Below are 23,810 nucleotides of genomic sequence, written 5' to 3' on the forward strand. Positions count from 1 at the left end.
CACTAAAACCATGTGTGTGGGTGGGAAAAAGAGAGAGAAAAACAGGTATGTATGAAGAGAGACTTAAAAGAGAGACTTAGCTAAAATTTAGCCCTAAGTCAGTGCTGAGAGGGGAAAATCATCTACGATCAAAAACATTCCAGTTACGACCATCTAGTCTTTTCTAAATATCAGGGTCTACATCGCCTCTAATATGTCCTTCCTTTATTCATAAGGTAGTGTCTTAAAGGAGAAGACTCCTTCAGTTAGTAGGTAGACAGATAGGTAGGTAGACAGATAGGTAGGTAGGTAGGTAGATAGGTAGGTAGGTAGATAGATAGATAGATAGATAGATAGATAGATAGATAGATAGATAGATAGATAGATAGATAGATAGATAGATAGATAGATAGATAGATAGGTAGGTAGGTAGGTAGGTAGGTAGCACACAAATGAAGAAATGAGATAAAACTCTGAAGAAGCAAGCAAAGCGAAGTAGCAAGCAGATCTCAAGACTTCATTTAATTTTAACGCAGAGCCATATTAGGATATTAACAAGATAGCTGTGATAAAACTGGATTTACGTGAAATAAACTTTTAATCCAAACTGGATTACGACCAACCGATGCCCTAAGTACCTAGCCCTTTTATTGTGTAACTGTCAAAACGTAAAGTTGCACAATTTGAAATATTTAAAATTTCTCCCAAGCCAAGCAGAGCCCGCAACTATATTAAATATAACCGATTATTTATTTTTTTTTAGTAAGCAATAAAAGTGAATTATTTACAACAAGGGTAAGAAGGGGAAAATTTCACGTTTTCAACAACTATTCAGTTTTTTAAACTGTTGTAATTTACCATTTTTATCCAGGTAAATTCGACGCCGAAAAAAAATTTGAAGGTACCCTCTTGATTTAGTGCCCAAAATACGCGCTTCTTTTATTTATCACACAAACCAGTCCTCATTCTATTATAAAAAAAAAAACAATCCAAAAACCAACAATGTCCAGACGACAAAGTGAAAATGTCTTAAGATTTGAGGTGATGTAATTCGAGCAAGGTTAAATTACATATAAATGGAGACATGTATTGTAGACCGTCAAGAAAAAGAAGGGCCTGTTGATATTTTCTGTCATATTTGAAAACAGGTGAACATGCGTGTGTGTGTGTGTGGTGGTGGTGGTGAATCTCGGTCTTTCGACGACGATGAAGATTCAGTTGTTCGATCTACTTAATTACCTTCTCCTGAAATAATGTCTAAGTGATTGGACATTCCGCAGACACGTGTACCCTTAACGTAATTCCTGGGGAGAAACGGCGTGCAAAAACGGCACCTTTAGAATTACAATTTCCGCCTTCCTGATTTCACTCACAAAGGTATGAGACAACGCAGGGCTAAAGAAAATGACATTTGCCCAAGATGCCAAACAGTGAGATTGAACCTGAGCTATCGTTGTTACGAAGAGAATCTCCTAACCACACGAACGCGCGCACACATATATAATCCTTCACACATATATAATCCTAATGCATGTCAGTTAGATGATTAGCGGTCTTTTGAATGAATATTTGTTTTACTTTATTTATTTATTTAATCAAAATATTAATTTTAATCAATAGTACCAGAAAACGTAGTAGAATAAAGTTTAAACACCTGTGTATAAGTGATTATAAATATTTGAAACAAAACCACGAACTAAATAAATATCTGTCACCAACCGAACATGTCAAGCACCTGTTGAAAGTAAAATAGGTGAACGCATTTTTTGTTTAGTGTTGGTGGGAATATCGAACAACACCGGGGCAACAAAATGAGAATTATGGCAAAGAAACAAACTAAAGGAATAGAAGAAATGTAGCTAAGATACAAATGAATTATATAAAACACCTGAAGAATCGGTCTAAAGCAACTAAGATGAGAAAGAGCAACAGAAACATGGCGTAATAGCAGTTAAAGAAACGAAAGAATAGCGTAGTTAGTTATCGAAATATAAAGAGATCTTTACTTTACATCGACAAAAATTATAAAACTTCTATGCCCAGCGGGAATCGATTAGGATATGCATATCAAAGCCATTGATAGAGAGATAATCAATAGCTTTGGGGACTAAATGCTTGGAAATAGATTTTTCTTCCCGTAAACTAACTTCGGTGAATTTCTTTAGGGAAAATTTAAAGCCTATCTAATCAAATTTATCGTACAATCGGTTTTCTGATTGATTATATATATATATATATATATATATATATATGTATGTATGTATATATATATATAGGCGCTTGTTGCGCGAAATCTCAGGTTATCAGAAGTGGCGGGGGACGATAGTACTATAAATAATTAGATAAGCTTTAGATTTACTTTAAAGAAATTCGCCGAAGTTAGTTTACGGGAAGAAAAATTTATTCCTAAACATATATTCCCCAACACAATTAATTATCTGTCTATTTAATTAACGACTCTATCGTGTTGTTAACTCATGATCGACTACATCCATTTTCTAGGAAAAAATTAACCCTTATACACTAACTACTAGGAAGCTCTTTCAACTGTTTCTTCACTAGCTTTCGCGTTCACACACTCCACGTACATAGAACAAATGTGGTCGCTTGGTCTGCAAAAAAATTGCAGCCAAATTTCCCATAAATCACACCCTTATATTCTTAACAACAACAAAAAAAAGTAACTAAGACTACATTAGATAATGCAATATCAGATACACGATGCCCGAATAACAAAAGCAGTGATAATAATAATAATAATAATGGGAAGGTCGTTGCTGGAACCTTATATCATAGGTTGGCACGATCAAGGCTGACCTGAGGATAAGCAACACGTACACACAGACTGAAGAGAATAGACAAATAGAAATCTGGCCGATAAGAAATCAACCACAGAAAGAGACATTGGTGAGACTTCTAAAAATAGGAAAACGCCAACAGAACAATTTTCTATTTAAATGCGGCGAGGTGAATTCTATCAGGATATTAAATGACAAACCGTGATATATATATATATAGAAATATAAAGGGCACTCCTTTGCAAAAATCGTTGAATGGGTTTCTCCATTATTATAAAGGGAGATGTAAGGAAAATATGAATACACACACACACACACACACATATATATATATATATATATATATATATATATATTAAGAGGTCTTGGGCCAACAGATTTTTGGGATCTGACGATACGCCATAAAGCTAAACCCTTTACGGACGGGAAACCCAAGGTAATATCATAAACGGGCTTTCCCCAATATATATATGTATATATATATATATATATATATATATATATATATATATATATATATATACCTCTGTGTATGTGTATTCTTCACTATATTATAATGAATTAATAATGTATATGCGTTAGTTTATCGGGGTTTGACAAGAGGTAAATAAATAATAAATGAGAAAGAATAGCAGAAATTGAGAGCTTTGGTATCAAAGAAGGTGGGACCGTAAGAAGAATTCAACAAGCTACGCGTGTGTGCGCTCGCACAGTTCTACTAAACGTAAAATCAGCAGCCACACCTGAAGATGCGAACGAAAACCAACCCATCTAAAATCCCCCGCAACAGATTTCATCTCTAGACAGTAACAATAACCATTTTAAGAACCAAGAATATATATATATGTTACCTTTTTTTTTCTTTTTCTTTAATAGAATATAAAGAACTTACCTTAAAATTTAGTTGGATAGGTTCGGAATCATCCAAGAACCTTATAGTGCACTGGTATTCCATCTCCAGGTCGGATTTGCTTGACTTTTTCTTAAACATCTTGGCAAATTAATTATTTTCCTTGTCGCTTCTTCAACTATATCAGTTTGTACAGCTGTTGATATTTATTAGAGACACATGTGTTTGTGAGAAAAGAAAAGAAAAAAGAAGCGAAAAAACACTTTCTTTTTCTTTCTTTTAATTATCTCTCAAGAATATATGCGTGTATATTCATAAATAGCTATATATATCTATATATAGCTTCTTCCTGTTTCCTTTTTATTTATTTATATTGTTGACGGGGGTGCACTAATTAAAGCCGCTAGACCGGCATGACAATTAAAAAGCACATATACAACAGATTGCGATAAATCATAAAGCAAGACACGTCTAATGTTAGTTTGTCAACTCGAATAGAAGCAGCAAAGGAAGCTTTTGTGCTTAGTTGTGCCGTGGTGCTGTGCTTAGCCGCTTACTGTCACCATCCAGCAACTACCTTTCTTGTTATCACATGATGACTGTAGTAGCAACTGGCTGCTTTGCCTGTCTGCCTTATCGCCTGCTGCTAGTGCGCTTCGTAAATGACGTCATTTCCTCTCTCTCGCTATACCAGACCGGGTAAAGCACCGACTTATATTCTGCTCCTATAATAAATCCTGTCACCTTAAAATAAAACTGATGTCTGCATTACTCTATATAATATTTCGAGCACGTTTATTTATGATAATCATATAACTTTTCATTGTTATTAATGGCTCACTTACGAGGAAAAAGAACGCTTGATCACTTTAAAACTTCCTTCTGCTTTTGAACTAAACCGGGTTATAGCAACGTCTTCATCAATATCTAATCTTTCCATCATCTCATTTCGAATATTCTGCAAGATATATTTCTTCTACCAATGCCTAAAACAGCATTTCCCAATTTTTTTATCATTGGAAAACTCTTGAAAACAATTCCATGACTCATGGAGCTCCTACATAAATATCAATACGTTTTTATTAATCTTTTTCTCTCTTTCATTAAGTTACATAGGAGATTAAAGGGCTCATAAAACTGTCTTTGAAAGCTCTGGCAGTGCCAGAGTCATCAAATTTTACAAAAAGGGTTTAAGAAATTATTTTAACCAAGACCTTGTTACGAACAAATTCCCTTGCAATTCCTTATTAAGAGGTCATTTCCTCTAGAGGATTTCCCTGCTATCAACAGATGGCAAGATTTCATTTCCATCAGAAATATGCCATGCATGTATAATTAAAAATTGCAAATATAGAATTGAACCTAAAAATGCATCTATATATATGGAAGCACTCCGTCGGTTACGACGACGAGGGTTCCGGTTGATCCGAATCAACGGAACAGCCTGCTCGTGAAATTAACGTGTAAGTGGCTGAGCACTCCACAGACACGTGTACTCTTAACGTAGTTCTCGGGGATATTCAGCGTGACACAGAGAGTGACAAGGCCGGCCCTTTGAAATACAGGTACAACAGAAACAGGAAGTAAGAGTGAGAGTAAGTTGTGGTGAAAGAGTACAGCAAGGATCACCACCATCCCCTGCCGGAGCCTTGTGGAGCTTTAGGTGTTTTCGCTCAATAAACACTCACAACGCCCGGTCTGGGAATCGAAACCGCGATCCTATGACCGCGAGTCCACTGCCCTAACCACTGGGCCATTGCGCCTCCAATCTATATATTAGTAGCTTTATTGTTAAAACACTGTTAAATTGTAGTTAAGACACCCGTGCCGGTGACACGTAAAAAGCACCGTCCGAGCGTGGCAGATGCCAGCGCCGCCTGACTGGCGTCCGTGTCAGTGACACGTAAAAGCACCAACCGATTGTGGCCGTTTGCCAGCCTGCTCTGGCCCCTGTGCCATTGGCACGTAAAAAAACACCCACTACACTCACGGAGTGGTTGGCATTAGGAAGGGCATCCAGCTGTAGAAACACTGCCAAATCAGGCTAGAGCCTGGTGCAGCCTCCATGGCTTACCAGACCCCGGTTGAACCGTCCAACCCATGCTAGCATGGAAAACGGACGTTAAATGATGATGAGTGAACCAACAACTCAATGGCATTTTGTCCATCTTTACTACCTTTACATTTTGAGTTCAAATTCTGCCAAGGCCAACTTTGCATTTCATTCTGTCAGGGTCAATGAGATGACAGATATCAGTTGAGCACTGGGGTTGATGTGATCAACCAACTCCCCATCTTGCCTCAAAATTTCAGGCCTTGTGCCAACAGAAGAAAGGATTATTCTTTGTGCAGCCTCTGATGACCTTTTTCAGAACCCTATGACCATTTTAGCAGCATTATGGGACCCCAGATAAATCAATGCACTGGGCCCTAAAGTATTTCTTCATTGACAGCAAACTACAACATACATAGATCATAATTGGGTCTCTAAAAGCAACACAGCACCCATGACTTTCAGAAACATTTTTTCATGCTCAGAATTGCTGAAGCGTGGAATAAACTACCTGAATCAATTGTTAGCCGTTGGGACACTACATCCTTCAAAACATCCATGCTTTTTGAAATTCCCCAATAGTACACCTGATGGTCTTCCCACTTTTCTTTAAACGGTTCATTCACTGTTCACTTTCTGTGCATTATTCTATGGTAGAGGCACTTGTGGCTACCTTTTCTGCTGAGTTGTAGTGCACCTGAGCATTGCATATAATAAATAAATAAACAAATGCGCCCTTTTAAAGCCTAGCCAGGCTCATGGGCCCAGTTTCCCAGTTTCTATAGCGTATCTGTTCCCCAGCTGGCGCCAGTCCATCGCAGCGTTACTCATTTTTGCCAGCTGAGTGGACTGGAGCAACATGAAATGAAGAGTTTTGCTCAAGAACACAACGCATCGCCTTGTCCAGGAATCGAAACCACAATCTTATGATCAGGGTGCTGACACCCTAACCACTAAGCCATGCGCCTCCATGAGTATTGTATACAATATCATTATATTAAACATACAAAATTGTATTTTAGGATATTCTTTTATTCTTTAATTTGTTTCAGTCATTTGACTGTGGTCATGCTGGAGCACTGCCTTTAGTCAAACAAATCAACCTCCAGGACTTATTCTTTGTAAGCTTAGTACTTTTTCTGTCAGTCTCTTTTGTTGAAAAGACCGAGTAGGGGTATTAAACTAGGTCCAGATCAAGTCTACCAACATAGGCACAGGAGTGGCTGTGTGGTAAGTAGCTTGCTTACCAACCACATGGTTCCGGGTTCAGTCCCACTGCGTGGCACCTTGGACAAGTGTCTTCTGCTACAGCCCCGGGCCGACCAATGCCTTGTGAGTGGATTTGGTAGACGGAAACTGAAAGAAGCCTGTCGTATATATGTATATATATATATATATATATGTGTGTGTGTGTTTGTGTGTCTGTGTTTGTCCCCCTAGCATTGCTTGACAACCGATGCTGGTGTGTTTACATCCCCGTCACTTAGCGGTTCGATAGAATAAGTACTAGGTTTACAAAGAATAAGTCCTGGGGTCGATTTGCTTGACTAAAGGCGGTGCTCCAGCATGGCTGCAGTCAAATGACTGAAACAAGTAAAAGAGAGTAATATCATTAATGGGTTACATTTCATTATAAGATAATGGTTTCTTGCATAAATATTCTGTGTAAGTTTATTAGTTTATAGTCAAGACGGAAAAATAAAACGGGTGTGATTATCACACATTTCCCCAGAATATTTGAGATGTAAGCAGAGGGAAAAGGTACAACATGGCTAGGCTGAGGTGAGATGGGATGGGATGGGATGGGAAGAAGAACCATTATCCTAAATCTTTCTTCATTTAGTTTTAGCCTCAGTTCTTTTGCCATGAGACATTCTTACGTCATTGATTTTCTCCTTCTCTCTCCCTGATCTCTCTCTTTCTATCGCTCTCTTCCTCTTTCTCTCTCTCTCTCTCTCTCTCTCTCACTCTCTCTCTCTCTCTCTCTCTCTCCCTCTCTCTTGTCTATCTATTTCTGTTTACCTCTAACTGTGGATTTTCATCTATATTCTTCTCCTCTTCTTCCCAACCTCTTCCTCTGCTCCTCCTCTTCCTTCTTCCTCTGATCTTCCTTTTCCTTCTCTATCATCATCATCATCATCATCATCATCATTTTCTTCTTCTTCTCCACCTCCTCCTCATCCCAACCTCTTCCTTTGCTCCTCTTCCTTCTTCCTCTGATCTTCCTTTTCCTTCTCTATCATCATCATCATCATCATCATCATCATCATCATCATCATCATCATATTCTCCTTCTTCTTCTCCACCTCCTCCTCATCCCAACCTCTTCCTCTGCTCCCCCTCTTCCTTTCCCTCCTGATCTTCCTTTTCCTTCTCCATCAACATCATCATCTTTTTCCTTCTCTTCTTCATCTCCTCCTCCTCCTCCTCTTCCTCTTCCTCCTCCACCCGACCTCTTCTTCTTCATTTTTTTCCCCTTATCACATACCTCATCTTCTCTGTAAGTAGCATCAATAACAGATGCTCCATCTTCCTCATCATCCTTTCTTTTTCTTTTTTTTTCTTTTTTTTTTTTTCCTTTTATCTGGTTTCAGACTTCCAGCTGCAATTCTGCAGTTTCAGTATTTTATTTATTTAAATGAAACACTGTTTAAAGTCATGTAAAAAATAAAACTTAGCAACAATACTTGGTTTTTTTTCTGTACATGTGAGGAGGCATATCCAAGCAGCCGAGTGACAGAATCGTTTAAGCATCGGATTGATTGCCTTGTGTTATTTGTCTCACTGTCTATGCCCAGCATGGGCAGCTTTTATCAAGAAATGAGCCGCATGAGATCAAAGCTCATCATCAGGTGAGCAGCACTACTAAAAAAAAAATTCAAGGTGGTTTTCCATTAGGTGTACCTTCCAAAGAGTCTTGCGGGGCACAGTTTGTCAATGATACCTCAGGGCTCTGAGTTCATATCCAATTGAGGTCACCTTTGCTTTTTATTTTTTCCTTTCGGGATTGATAAATCATCATCATCATCATTGTTCGACCGTGGTCGAGACAATGGAATTTACCATGCTACGCCAGACTTCATGGTCCATCATAGCATTACGGAAGTCCTATTGCTGGATGCCTGTATCCCTGGAGATTACATCAGGGTAGGAGAGTGTGCGCCCTCTGGTATTCCCGGCCGATGCACCAAAGGAGAAATTGATAAATAAAGTAAATACCAGTCCAGATAGGTGAGTTGGTTGGTTGATTGGTTGGTTGGTGAAATTGTTAGAGCATAAGGCAGGGTACCTTGTGCTGTCTGTCCTGGTTCTTTGACTTCTTCTGGCAATATCTCAGATGCCACTTCTACTGAATTGTATTGTATTGTCTTTGCTTTTTCTTTGAGCACTGTTCATTATTATTTCTGGTCAGGGACCACCATGGATAATTCCCAGATGTCCTTAGCATTGCAATGCTACTGAAGGGTGTTTTCTGTTGAAGATAAACTCTACAAGCATGGATGTGCTGAGAAACAAAATCATTCTCCTCACTCTTTCAGTGTCTGGCAGTGATGGATCTACAATATCGGGGCCCTGAAACTTAAAATGTTATGGGGGCCCTCTGTACAACCAGCAACAGTAGGGTAACATCCAACAAGAGTCAAAAAATGTTCGTGCCCTTGCAAGGAACTCCACCTTGAGGCCCTGATAGCCCAGATGGTAGAGTTGTGATGTTGAGTCCTTAAAAATGAGTCTGAAAGTGAGCCCTCTTTCCATTAGAAATGAGATGTGGGTAATCACTGATATCTTTGTCGATGTGGTTGTTCCATGGCAGATCACTACAAATATTTTCCAGGCTAAGCCTTATATTTTAGAGTTATGGGGGTTGAAAATTAGGGAAGCATTATATACATGCATGATGCATAGTTAAGATACATATGAAAATTACAAAAATACTCTTTTTTCTGTCATTTTCTAGAGACAATATGCATAAGGAATTTAAGTGCTCTTCAGTCATGGTAGACCGAAATTTATTCTTTACAAAGGAAACCTTTGAGGGAACTCCTTTCTGCTTCACAGCCTGTGATGGTCATTGTCAAGTACAGCTTATGTGTAGTGGTAATATTAGGGGACACGTCAATTAGTTGTTGCTCATAAATAAGCTGAAGAACTTCTGTACATTGCATTTTAGATGGTGTGTTTTCTTCTGTGTTCCAGGATTTTCTAAGGTGTAAATACTCATTGAAATAACATTCATTTATTAATTTGTGGTCAATATCATCTTTGTAATGTGATATGATAAGTTTGATACTGTTCTCATCAAATTCTGAATTGTCCATCGATGCTGAGAGAAACTTGAACCTTTTTGCAATCTGCTTGTATGGGTCCATCATCTTGCTGAACTGGATTATCAAGCAGTCATTGACTTGATTTAGAACTTTTATCCTATATTTTTCAGCCCCTTTCAAAGATGCCCTATCACTTATTCCATCTACAAATTTCTTTATAATAATGCATTTGGAAACATCAGAATAATTTGAGGTGATATATTCACATGAACCTTTTGCTACTGATTCATAATGTGCATTCCTATCGGCTGAATTTTCTCGTAGTTCTTTAGCAAATGAAAGCAAAGATGCTAGCAGAAGGCAAATTTCAAATACATAAAAACCAGGGGTTTGGAGTTTCTTACTTGTTTTATCAAAACACTTCATAACTTCTTCCCAAACAACTGTTAAAACAGCATATTCCAATTTTACCAACTTGTGGTATAAATTCTTTGCATCTCGCTCACATTCAGGCTTCTCTTTGGAGTCTTCAAACACATGTTTGGGAGTTTGCAAAATATCCTTATATCCATTTTTAATTGCCCGGACTGCTTCATAGTGTACAGACTATCTAGTTACACTTAAGCTCTTTAGAGAAAAGGCTAGATTGCCTTGTGTGTTCAAAATCCCCCATCTTTAAGGAGATTCAGAAAAGAAAACATACAACTGCTGCAAGATACCAAAATAGTCAACAACTTCAGGTACAGTAGACACTGTCTTTTACCAAACAGGGTTGAGTAAACGGCTTGCAAATGGTACATAGTCTGCATACCTGTTAATGTTTTTAAGAAGTTCTTGCAATCCTTTCTCTGAACCCTTCATGTTGGAAGCATTATTGTACAACTGACCACGGATATTTTCAAGTGAAAGCTTATGTACCCCCAGAAATTGTTATCTTGTGGAATAAGGTCATGGATGAATGTTTTTCTATTGGCAAAAATGCTAAAAATCTCTGACAGGGTTTTCCATTATAACAGTATTGGACCACAATTACCAGCTGGTCAAAATATGTCAAATCAGGTGTAGGGTCAGCAACTGAAAAGTATTTGTACAAGGTGATATTCAAACAATTCTTAAAGTAAAAAAAATGCTCTGTTACCGAACAGATTGTAAGTCCAAAATTAGGAGTCAAACCCTTTCATTGGTCATTAAATAATGGTGTGAAAATAAGAATTCTTATCTCTACTGTGCTGATGTAGTCGTAGACATATCTGACAATAGGCAGGGCCGAAGTTTCCAAAATAATTCAAGTAAACCGAATTATCTGCAGGTCAGTTGTACTTTTATTTTTTATGTTACTTCACACCAGCAGAAACAGCAGGTGAACAAATTGTGGCTAGACACAACATGTTTAGACTCTGCGTAGGAGTATGATCTATTGTCCACTAAGACTGGTAACAGCTACCTGCATGGCAAAACACAAAAACAAAATAATTGACAGATTTAGGGGCCCTGAAGCTTAAGCTGCATTAGTTTTATGGTAAATCCGCCACTGGTGTCCAAGCATTGTTGACCTGTGGGTTTATGTCAAACAGCTGCTGTTGCATGTAGGACAGATCCATCTGTCAGCTGAGTCCATAGTGAAGATTGCCCCATCAATTTCCTTTAATCAGGTAGATAAAGTAGTTTTCCATTGCCTGGTGGCAGTGGTGAAAGAGGTTGTCTGGTGGATGAGCCTGAGAGGCATCAGGACAAAGGCTTTCCTCTTTGGTAGACCCCTCATCCACTTTTTCTCATTTCACTTGAAAAGGAAAGTGAAAGTGGAGAGGAAGGTGCTATCCTCAGAGAATTTATTGAAAGGTGGGTGAAAGTGCAAAAATGGCAAGAGTGGATGGTACCACCCTGAGTATAGACCTGTGAGACAGGGAACAGGAATTGGAGAGGGCACTTGCTTTTGGCATTTAGAGAGATCTTGGACAGTGGGGTTCCTTGATTATCCCTAGAAGTACTCTTATGTCAGGAAAATGGTATCATTATCATTACCCCTTTTTTAAATTCTTGCTATTGTATAATGTGTATGCTTCTTGTCTCTTTGTTTTATTGTTTACTGTGTATACTTTCTATGCATCTATAAATATTTTTTCTCTCATTTTATTATATATAAACTTCAACACTTGATGTCTGTCTTTGTATTGTTCCCCTCATCCTTTGCTCTGGTGGCAAAGAAAAGAAATCATTGTCATTATGATCATCATCAACATCATTATTATCATCATTATCATCAGTCAACTTTGCTTTTCATCCATTCGGAGGTCGATAAAATAAGTACTAATTGAGGACTTGAGGTCAATGTAATCAACTTATCTCTCCCCCGAAATTGCTGGCCTTGTGCCAAAATTGGAAACCATTATTATTATTATTATTATTTATAGGCATACATACATGCAGACATATATACATATAAAATAACACAAGGCATTCTATCCGATGCTCCAACAATTCTGACTTGCCTGAGTCAGACAGAATTTGTTGAGGAAGATTTTCTATGGGTGGATGCTCTCCCTGTCTCCAACCTTCACCTGTTTTCCAAGTAAGGTAATATTTTCCAATAGCCAGGTATGTCTTTTGCAAAAGAGTGCAAATGAACATCACTTGCATGACGATGATGCTCATTGACAACTATCACAAGATGTCAAGACAAGGGTGCACACACACACACATAATATACATACATACATATGTATATATACACACACATATATATACATACATCTACAATAATAAATGCAAATGCAAATGACAGTGTGTCATACTTTTTCAATTTTACTCCACCAACCCCCTCTCTCACTATTCAATGACACTTCTACTATTCCTCATGCTTTACCCCTCTCTCACTATTCAATGACTCTTCTACTATTCTTCATTCTTGGTTTTTTCTTAATCCTAACATTTTGAAAACAACATTTCTCTAAATATTATAAGTGTATCATGTAATTTCACCATAACACATGCTTCATAGCGTTCAGAACTGAAATACTATTGAACTCACTCTCTCATACAATATTACCTCTCATAACTTTCTATCATAAAAATGTTGGAAACTTAAGTATTTTTTCAGATATTAATAAAATTTGACAGACCTATTTTCATGCCATCAGCTGTCAGAGCTATGGAAACTTAGTACACTCTGACTGCATGGAAACCGGTTCAACTAATTTTATTATTACCTGAAAAAATACTAAATAATACTAAATTTAAAACATTTTTATAGTCAAATACATTTAGAGCAATTCCAAACCATAAAAATCACACTTTAAAATAGTGTCTAGTGAAAGTGGTGTAATTTTCCTTCAAACTACAAACAGGAGTTTAGATATATACCAGCTACAACAAATAATTGTTTGTACGAAAAGTAAGGCCCTGCGTACATCAAATTGTCTTTAACCCTTTAGTATTTAAACCGGCCATATCCGGCCAAAATATTTAATCTGTTTTATGTTCAAACTGACTGGATCCAGGCTCTCACACCTACCCTACAATGTTATTCTACATTAAGTAATTACACCATCAAGATCTTGAAGATATGAGATAATGCATGATTAATTCAAATCAATGTGAATCAATAAGCATTATGTTTGATAGAATAATTGGAACACTAAAGGGTTAAATTAAGTGGTGGCAGAAGAATTATCATTGAACTTTTAAGAAGTAAGTTTATTTTTGCCTACAGCCAGCTGTATGTTGGTTGTTCAAGGGTAGGGAATGGAAACAAGCTATTTGTACTGATTCTGAAGGGGAAGACAAAAAACGTTTATCATGCAGCTTTGCAATGATTCAAAAAATTTTATCATTGCTTTGATGAAAATTGTTCATTGCTTGAAAAATATTGTTGAAGTTTAATAAAATTTAATATGTATTCAATGAATGAAGTGTCATTGTTGGGTCCAAGGCCCAATGAAGAGCCCTCCACAGGAGCTAGCTTAAAAGCCGCCCGACATGTGGATGTTAAGCTAGTACATACATACATACATCATTTAAATTTGTTTATGGGAAACATTTTGAATATGCAAATAGAGATCCTATTCTATTATTCCAGCCACAGTCTAATGATGCTGACTGGTGAACCTGTTTTACGGAGTTGCATCAAGCTGTACCAATATAATCTCTCTCTCTATAAAGCTGAAGTTGTCTGTGTATGGCAGGTTTGGTAGCCTTCAACTAACACTATTTCCTCTGAGACCCTGCGGTGTAAGTTGACCAAAATTGAGAGTATGATAGAAGAAGGCTTGCTCTTCCTTCCATAGAAGAAAAAATTCAAATTGGACCATGTTAGCACCAAAAATTATTTACATAAAAAATGTGCTTTTTTTCTATGAAAATCCCTATTTTTTACGATTTTTTTACTGCTGTGTCGCCATTTTTCGGTGTATTTCAACCAGAAAAATGTTCACTTAAAGAGAATAACAAGCTACATTATGCAAAATTTTTACTTTTCAAAAATTCCAATTCTAAAGGGTTGAAACAAACCCGAGCAACGCCGGGCGATACTGCTAGTGTAGGATAAATATAATAGCAATAATCCTGGGATGGAATTTATAAACATTTTATGCGCATTTCCACAGATTACATGTCTCTTAAGATCACAGTCCATATTCCTGGGATGATTACAGTACAATCCATAATATCCATGGGCATCGGGTTGATCATCTTCATAGTTTCATTTCTTCAGGTGATCTCACATTGATGGATGTACAACAGAGGGTTGTTTATCCTTTTTATTACCAGTATGAAGGTTAAGTGAGTTATATGAGTATCTCTGTGTGCATTTGGTGGGGGAGACATGGAAGATGATGGAAAGAGAGGATAGAATGATAGTTATATAGGGATGGAGGTGTGTGATGGTGTTGGACTTATTTTGCTATTCATTCAGTGGATGTCAAGGATGGATAGCACATTCTTTTGTTTAATTTCTTTTAAGGCATGACTATGTTCAATAAATTCTGAAGTCAACAGGTCATCTGGTATGTCTACCGTAGGCGTCAGCTGATGGGGTTCATTGACCAGACTGATAAATGATATGTATATATATATATATATAATATATATATATATCATTTAGGTGCAGGAGTGGCTGTGTGGTAAGTAACTTGCTTACCAACCACATGGTTCCGGGTTCAGTCCCACTGCGTGGCCCCTTGGGTAAGTGTCTTCTACTATAGCCTCGGGCCGACCAAAGCCTTGTGAGTGGATTTGGTAGACAGAAACTGAAAGAAGCCCATCGTATATATGTATATATATATATATATATGTGTGTGTGTTTGTGTGTCTGTGTTTGTCCCCCTAGCATTGCTTGACAACCGATGCTGGTGTGTTTATGTCCCCGTCACTTAGCGGTTTGGCAAAAAGAGACTGATAGAATAAGTACTGGGCTTACAAAGAATAAGTCCCAGGGTCAAGTTGCTCGACTAAAGGCGGTGCTCCAGCATGGCCGCAGTCAACTGACTGAAGCAAGTAAAAGAGTATATATATATATATATATATATTATATATATATATATATATATATATATTATATATATATATACACACACATACAGGGTGTCCCAGAATTAACTATCTCTTTCAATGAAATCAGGTTAGTTTATAAAAACAAAACTGACAGAATTTTGTGTTTATTACTCAATTATGATACCAAAACAAATAGATTTATAAATCTTACAACAAAACTTTATTGAAAATTTTCCACATGTGTTCCGTCTGTATCCCTGTAAATTTCAGATCTATCCTTAGTGTTGTGAGCATTTCAGGAGTTATCTCCTGTACTGCTAACCGAATGCATTCTTTAAGTTCAGCTAAACTATTGCTCCATCCTCAGGAGGGAGGCTGAGAAAATGATTGCAGCCAAATTGAAAAAAGCTGTTGTGGACAGATAAACAGGATGCAACAGGAAAAAAAATAGAATTATAAGAAAAAATTATAAAAATTATAAAATTATAAACAAAATTAAAAACTTATCCACTTTTAACTTGGATGGAAGCACTCCGTCGGTTACGACAATGAGAGTTCCGGTCGATCCGAATCAACGGAACAGCCTGCTCGTGAAATTAACGTGTAAGTGGCTGAGCACTCCACAGACACGTGCACCCTTAACGAAGTTCTCGGGGATATTCAGCGTGACACAGAGAGTGACAAGGCCGGCCCTTTGAAATACAGGTACAACAGAAACAGGAAGTAAGAGTGAGAGAAAGTTGTGGTGAAAGAGTACAGCAGGGATCACCACCATCCCCTGCTGGAGCCTCGTGGAGCTTTTAGGTGTTTTCGCTCAATAAACACTCACAACGCCCGGTCTGGGAATCGAAACCGCGATCCTATGACCGCGAGTCCGCTGCCCTAACCACTGGGCCATTGCGCCTCCACACTTTTAACATATTAAACACGATAAACATAAATTAAAAGGAGTTATTTAAAAAATTGTTCAATTTCCCTCAAATACATAGATATGTGGGAAACCACACGCAAACACGTACACACATTAGGTCATCCAATAAATAATGCAGTTCTTTCAATTGCATGAACTAAAAGTCAGTGGGGGTGCAGAATAAGCTACCTGCATCAACCTGCTATAAAAGCAGGTAGTGATTTCACCTTGTCCTTATTCTTAGTGCAAGTTTTGAAGAGTACAGTTCGATTTTGATAGTTATTTTTTCAAAGCCTACCTACCATCTCCTCCTCTCTTGCTCCCCCCCACTACAATTTTGCAAACATCCACCCACCTGTCCACACACCTAGTTGTTCCTCTATCCAAGTATATGCCTATTCACCTCATACCTTGATGAGCCATCTGGACCTGCAGCTCCTACTGATTATTCTCATTACTGATGAGTAACACTGTAGCTCCTCAATGAGAACCTGTTTTCTTCTCCTTCTTCCTCTTTTTTCATACTTCAACCCCTCATCTCCTCTCATATATGTAACCCCACCCAAGCTTTGTCGTCTCACAAGCTGCATGGCAACCTCACTAATGCCATTCATCACCCTCATCATTGTCACCCTTTAACCCTTTAGTGTTCACATTATTCTGCTGAAATTAATGCTTTTTCATCCACTTTGTTTTGAACTAATCATGCATTATCTTGTAGCTATGAGATTTTGATGAGGTAGCTGTTAATTTTTAAAACGATATTGTAGGGTTGGTGTGAGAGACCAGATCTGGCCAGTTTGAACATAAAACAGGCAGAATACTTTTGGCCGGATATGGCCAGTTTAAATGCTAAAGGGTTAAAGTCTGTTTTCTGTGCTGGTATGTGTTGGACAGTTTGACCATTGCTAGCTAGCTGGAGAGCTGCACCAGGTTCCAGTCTGATCTGGATACTCTCCCTAATACCAACCACTTTATAGTGTGTGCTGAGTGCTTTTAACATGGCACCAGCATGAGTGCTTTTACGTGGTTCTGACATGAGTGCTTGCCATGTGGCACCAGCACAGCACTCTTGTAGGCCAATCTCCTTCCCTTTTTTTCACCTTTTGCCCTCCACTCCCTGTAACCTTTTCCTTTCTCATGAAATGTGGGGCTTCTAGACTTAACCCCTCTCTGGCATGCTGGGTGTCTTTCAAGGAGTCCACTCAGTCACAAGCATGCAAGCATTCAGATCACATTTTCAGTTTGAGAATACCTTCCCCCTTTTTTGCCACTAGTCTTAGAGGCCCTTTTACTGGTTAGAGACATTGCCATCCCTTTTGACTAAAACAGTGGCTCTCAACCAGGGTCCACTGAAGATTGACAATTATTTAATACAATTCCTGATAATATTTAAAATATCAAAGGCGGCGAGCTGGCAGAAACGTTAGCACGCTGGGCGAAATGCGTAGCCGTATTTCGTCTGCCATTATGTTCTGAGTTCAAACTTTGCCTTTCAACAAGTACCAGTTATGCACTGGGGTCGATATAATCGACTTAATCCGTGTATTTGTCCTTGTTTGTCTCCTCTGTGTTTAGCCTCTTGTGGGTAGTAAAGAAATAGGTATTTCCTCTGCCACTACGTTCCTCAAGCCCCATCGTTGTCACGACAACCACCACTACAGATATAACCGAGGTCTACTTTACCTTTCATCCTTTCGGGGTCGATTAAATAAGTACCAGTTACACACTGGGTCGATATAATCGACTTAATCCGTTTGTCTGTCCTTGTTTGTCCTCTCTGTGTTTAGCCTCTTGTGGGTAGTAAAGAAATAGGTATTTCATCTGCCACTACGTTCTGAGTTCAAATTCTGCCGAGGTCGACTTTGCCTTTCATCCTTTTGGGGTCGATTAAATAAGTACCAGTTACGCACTGGGGTCGATATAATCGACTTAATCCGTTTGTCTGTCCTTGTTTGTCCTCTCTGTGTTTAGCCCCTTGTGGGTAGTAAAGAAATAGGTATTTCCTCTGCCGCTACGTTCTGAGTTCAAATTCTGCCCAGGTCGACTTTGCCTGTCATCCTTTCGGGGTCGATTAAATAAGTACCAGTTACGCACTGGGGTCGATATAATCGACTTAATCCGTTTGTCTGTCCTTGTTTGTCCTCTCTGTGTTTAGCCCCTTGTGGGTAGTAAAGAAATAGGTATTTCGTCTGTCTTTATGTTCTGAGTTCAAATTCCACCGAGGTCGACTTTGCCTTTCAATCTTTCGGGGTCAATAAATTAATTACCAGTTGCGTATTGAAGTCGATCTAATTGACTGGCCTCACTCCCTAAAGATTTCAGGCCTTGTGTTTAGAGTAGAATAGAATATTTAAAACACCAACTGACAATGGGGGTGTGGGTCCAGCAGATAAAATAGGTATCAATGGGATCCACGGGCAATAAAATGGTTGAGAACCGCTAGACTAAAAGATTATAATTAAAAAAAAACAAAAATTCAAAACTCCACCTAGGCTTTCTCATTGTCTCCACTTCATTTATTCGCCATAGATAGGGATCATAACAGAGTAAGGATAACACATCGCAGTATGCAGCATCAGATCTTCAAAACTATCGAGTGGTTTAGCTTGCAAGTACTAAGTTCCACCTCTTCTGGGTGTATTTAAAAATGTCTCTATGATCCTTTGAAGCGGAGGTAAAGAATACGCACACCACCAGTTTTCGGCGTAACCTTAACCCAACTCCTAACCCTAATCCTAAACACCGGGTGTGTGTATTCTTTACCTTCGCCCCCATTGATTATAGATGTACACAATCAGGGTAGATAGCAGCAGCAGCTACAACACCAACAGCGATGCAGCTAGTGCCCATGGACAAAATAGGAATTATCGACCGCTTGTCTGGTTGCCAGGTACCCGCCCCATCGAAACGGTTAAACTCCCGATCTCACATTATACATTCTTGTTATAACTTCTACCACAGACCAAATATATTGCCGCAGTGAGTGAGAGAGTAGTTACAGTTTTGTTTATCAAATCAGGCCCGTTATCTGTTACCTTTCTCAAGTTATTTCTGCCAAATTCATCAACGATTGCCGAAAATTAGTTGAAAAACTAAACTATAATTACAAAAACTACTACTACTACTACTGCTGCTGTTGCCACTACTACTACTACTACTACCACCACCACCACCACCACCACCACCACCACCACTACCACCACCACCACCACCACTACTACTACTACTACTACTACTGTAATTCTTAGTGAGGCTACTAGTTCCAGAACCTTTCTGACCACTGTAAGGGTTGCGATTTCCCCTAACTTTACAACCGCTGCAGCCCCCATCGTTGCCACGACAACCACTACTACAGATATAACCTTCTCCATTCACCATTCACCGTCATCACCATCACTACTACTTCTACTACTACTACTACTACTACTGCTGCTGCTACTGCTGCTGCTGCTGCTACTAGTACTGCCATCCCGACGACTGTCAATGCAATTATTAGCATCACCGTGGTCACAACGACCACCAGTACTACAATTATTGCTACCTTCATCCATAACCCCTACCAATACCCACCATTTCTATTACTACTACTACTACTACTACTACTACTAGCACTTCACTATTACTACTATTAAAATTACTACCATTGTAGCTATTAAGCATCACCATGAATTGCACATCGCCGCTACTGCGGTCACAAATACTACGATTACTATCAATACTATTACCTTCACCATCACACACCACAACCGCTACTACTACTACTACTACTACTATTTTCTGCTCACCCTAAAGACACTTGATACTGCATATTCTGTTCGCATACGAAGGTGCAGGGGTTTGCTTGTCTGACAATAGCACGATGTGTCGGCAATCTGGTGGTGATCGATTGACTCTGAAAGAACAAAAGAAAGACAGAAAGGAGTAATGATAATAGTGGGAGGGAAAACGTGGAAGTTAAGAGGAGAAAGATGTATAAGGAAAGAGAATAAAAATGGAAAGAAAGAAAAAAGTAGGAGAAAAGTGGGGGAGGATTGAAAGAAGAAATGAAAGATAGAGTTAAATGAAGGCGGGGTAAAAAGGTAAGGAAAAGAAATGAATGAAAATAGAACGAAAAAAAAATACAAGAAAGATTGGAAGATAAATGAAAGTATATAATTTATAGTGAAAGACTGGAAATGATAGCAAAAAGAAAATCCGAAAGAATGCAAGGATTCAACAGAACTGAAGAAAGGAAGGAAGCAAAAAGGGAGAAAGACATCAGGAAATGGTAATGAGATATGAAGAAAGCAAATAAATGATGCGGGGAATGAAAAGAATAAAGATAGAAATAAGAGAAAGAAAAATACACAACTTAAACGGAAAAGTAAGAAAACACGAAATAATCACATCACATCAGAAATGCTTGATGCAGCATACGCACGCGTATGGGTGATCGCGAAATGTGTGTCAATATATTCGCTTTCTGAATATCTCTCAGCCAAAGGGATAGCCCCAAAATGTCAGGTTCCTTTTCTCCCTCTGGCGTACATACAAACTCGGCCAAGCTCGCATTCATACGTACGTACGTACGTTCGTTCGTTCGTATGTATGTATGTATGTATGTATGTATGTATGTATGTGGGTATATGTATATCTATCTATCTATCTGTCTGTCTATCTATCTATCTATCCATCCATCCATCAATCTATCTATCTATCTATCTATCTATCTATCTATCTATCTATCTATCTATCTATCTATCTATCTATCTATCTAGGTAGGTATGTAGGTAGGTGATGGATGGATGGATGGATGGATGAATGGATGGATGGATGGATAGATAGATAGATAGATAGATAGATAGATAGATAGATAGATAGATAGATAGATAGATAAATAGATAGATAGATAGATACGTTTATAAGTTTGTTTTGCAAGTTTCCTGATGTGAAATCGTGTGTTGAGACAAATATTGTTATATTTCAGGATGGTCATTTTTTTTCTTGCCACATAAACACACGCACAATATGTTCATTCTTCACTTGTTTATAATAATAGTTCTTATTTTATTCCATGACCATTTTCTGGAAATCTTTTGTCACACACCTGTGACCTCTTCAGTGCTATTTCCATCCCACATGCCTCCTCCTGTTCTGAGGAGACAATTGGGATGGAAGATTCACTAAAGAGGTCACAGGTGTGTGACAAAAGATTTCCAGACAATGGACATGGAATAAAATAAGAACTATTATAAACAAGTGAAGAATGAGCATATTGCGTATATTCTGCATTTTCCCCCAAAATTTAAAGGTCAAAATCCCTAGTATATACGAGGTTAAAAATGAAAAATATTTTCTAAGCAATGTCCGAGTCTCTATTTGCTGTCTGGCAATGTTTATTCAGATGCATTTTGTGATGTCGGGCACAAAAATACTTTAAGGTAGGCCAGAAAGCAATGAAGTCATAAAAGAATCATTCATAAACGTTATTACTGTTATTTCTTTATTTTCTGCAAACAAAATGCACAAAAAAGCTACACGTTTGCATTATGTTATATATACAATAATAATAAAGGACATTACCATATACATTTTTACAAACCAAGGACATTATATAGATCTCCTTGGCTCAAATTAGAGAAGGGGTGCGTATTATACACAAGGTTTAGGTTTTTCGGAGGTACAGCCCCTAAAAATCCCCTGCGTATTATACTCAAGGGTGGACTATACTCGAGGATTTATGGTATTTGGCAAGAAAAATGAGCATCCTAAAATATAACAATATAGGAATAAAATTTATATATAAAGAAACAAGAACGTGAAATACACAAAGGGACGAACACAAAAAACAGACGGGTCATTCGAAGCCTTTAATCTTCAGTCAGAAACCGGATCATCATAGCAAATTTCGGCTGATTAATTCTGATATTTGCTCCAACGCAGCCAGCCCCAAGGAAAAACTAAGCTGTGAGCATTAGATTTCTTGGAAAAAGGAGCGAATGTAAACGCAACAGGGACGAATATAAATACAAAAAAACGAAAACAAAAATAAAAAACAAGAATGGTTAATAACAGGATAACAGTAGGTATCTTACGACTTTAGACAAAATGAGACAAATATAACTTATCTAGCAGATACATATATGTATATACAAGGGTGGCCTGAAAAGTTTGTAGGCTGATTATGGAGGAATGATGCTAGAGCTGTGAAATCTTGTGTGTATTAACTTCAACTCTCCTTCTTAATAACTGCATTGTTCCTTTCTATGTAAATTGACATCTGCCTGTTCAAAGAAGACTTCAAAAGTAACCAGTAATGACTTGGACATAATTTGGCATTGTGGTATTATCAAGTAGCTGCAGAAATTGTTGTTATATTAGGGGATGATGCTCCAGCTTTACCGATAGTGCGAAAGTGAGCAGCTGAATTTAGGAGGAGAAAGAAGAGTCTTGAAGATGACCCAGAGTCTGGGCATCCTGCAACTGTCATCACCAAGGGAAACATTGATCATGTTCATCACATGGCAATGATGATGATGGATGTCAAGCAATTGAATATAAATCAAATAGCCAAAGCTATTAGGATATCCCATGAGAGAGAGATGAGAATATTCTGCCCAATGAACTTGGCATGTCTAAGGTTTCTGCTCAGTAGGTGACATGTCCTTTGATACCTGATCAAAAGTGCACCAGACTGTGGGAAAATCTGACATTGTTTCAGACTGATCGAGCTGGTTTCTTTGAACATTTCCTAACCCAGAATAAGTGCTGGGTTCATCATTTTGAAACAGAGACAAAAAGACAATCCATGCAATGGGAACATCCCTCCTCAACTGCTCCAAAGAGGCCGAGGTCATTTCATCTGCAGGGAAGGTGGTGACCTTGGATTTTTGAGATGCAAAAGCCATTCTATTTATTGATTATCTTCAAAAGAGTCACACCATCAATGGAGAGTACTACGCCAACTTGCTGAGGCAGTTATGAAAGGCTATCAAAACCAAACACCTAGGAAAACTGATGAAAGGGGTCTTGTTTCATCAGGATAATGCTTCAGCACACAAGTCCTTGGTTTCAATAGCTGGTGTGTGTGACTGTGGCTTTGAACTATGGTCATTCTCCCTATTCTCCTGATTTGGCCCCATCTGACTATCATGTGTTCCCCAACATGAAAAAACACTTAGCTGGGAACCTAGTAATGATGACATCAAACCTACTGTTGATGACTTTTTTGACAAACAGGTTGAAAGCTTCTTTACCAATGGAAGAAGTGTGTGGACTGCAAGGCGGGACTATATATAGAAATATAAATCTCATTTGTTGCATTCCAAAAGTCTCATAGTGAGCCTATGAACTCTGCAGCCATATATATAAGCCCAAGGATCTGGTTGTATGGTAAGAAGTTTGCTTTCCAATTGCATGGTTCCAAGTTCAGTCCCACTGTGTGGCACTTTGGGTAAGTGTCTTCTACTATAGCCTCAGACAA

General features: G+C 38.2%; 2 protein-coding genes and 1 long non-coding RNA gene across 12 annotated transcripts in view; all 3 read right to left on the reverse strand.

Moving 5' to 3' along the window:
- LOC115217804 (FERM domain-containing protein 5) overlaps nt 1-4,261 on the reverse strand; it is a 313,777-nt gene extending 309,516 nt beyond the window's left edge. For 6 of the 10 annotated variants that reach the window (XR_003882210.2, XM_029787487.2, XM_029787486.2 and 3 more), the window contains exon 1: nt 3,670-4,260. Coding sequence is in view for 9 of the 10 variants with exons in the window: in XM_029787487.2 (XP_029643347.1) it covers nt 3,670-3,768 (99 nt within the window). In the remaining variant the exon portion in view is untranslated. Of the gene's footprint in view, nt 1-3,669 lie in introns of all 10 variants that reach the window. The other 4 variants (XM_036507984.1, XM_029787485.2, XM_029787481.2 and 1 more) reach the window with 1 other exon arrangement.
- A 5,429-nt stretch (nt 4,262-9,690) lies between these two features.
- On the reverse strand, nt 9,691-16,768 carry LOC115217918. The gene is made up of 2 exons (XM_036507774.1): nt 16,756-16,768; nt 9,691-10,475 (listed from the first exon to the last, which is right to left on the reverse strand). The coding sequence occupies exons 1-2, from the start codon at nt 16,766-16,768 to the stop codon at nt 9,691-9,693; spliced, it is 798 nt and encodes a 265-aa protein (XP_036363667.1).
- Nucleotides 16,769-19,552: 2,784 nt separating this feature from the next.
- LOC118765637 overlaps nt 19,553-23,810 on the reverse strand; it is a 28,766-nt gene continuing 24,508 nt past the window's right edge. The window contains exon 3 of the long non-coding RNA XR_005001503.1: nt 19,553-20,240. This is a non-coding gene — a long non-coding RNA (uncharacterized LOC118765637). The remainder of the gene's footprint in view (nt 20,241-23,810) is intronic.

The sequence above is a fragment of the Octopus sinensis genome, linkage group LG12 (assembly GCF_006345805.1).
Source record: "Octopus sinensis linkage group LG12, ASM634580v1, whole genome shotgun sequence".
Lineage (NCBI taxonomy): Eukaryota > Metazoa > Mollusca > Cephalopoda > Octopoda > Octopodidae > Octopus > Octopus sinensis.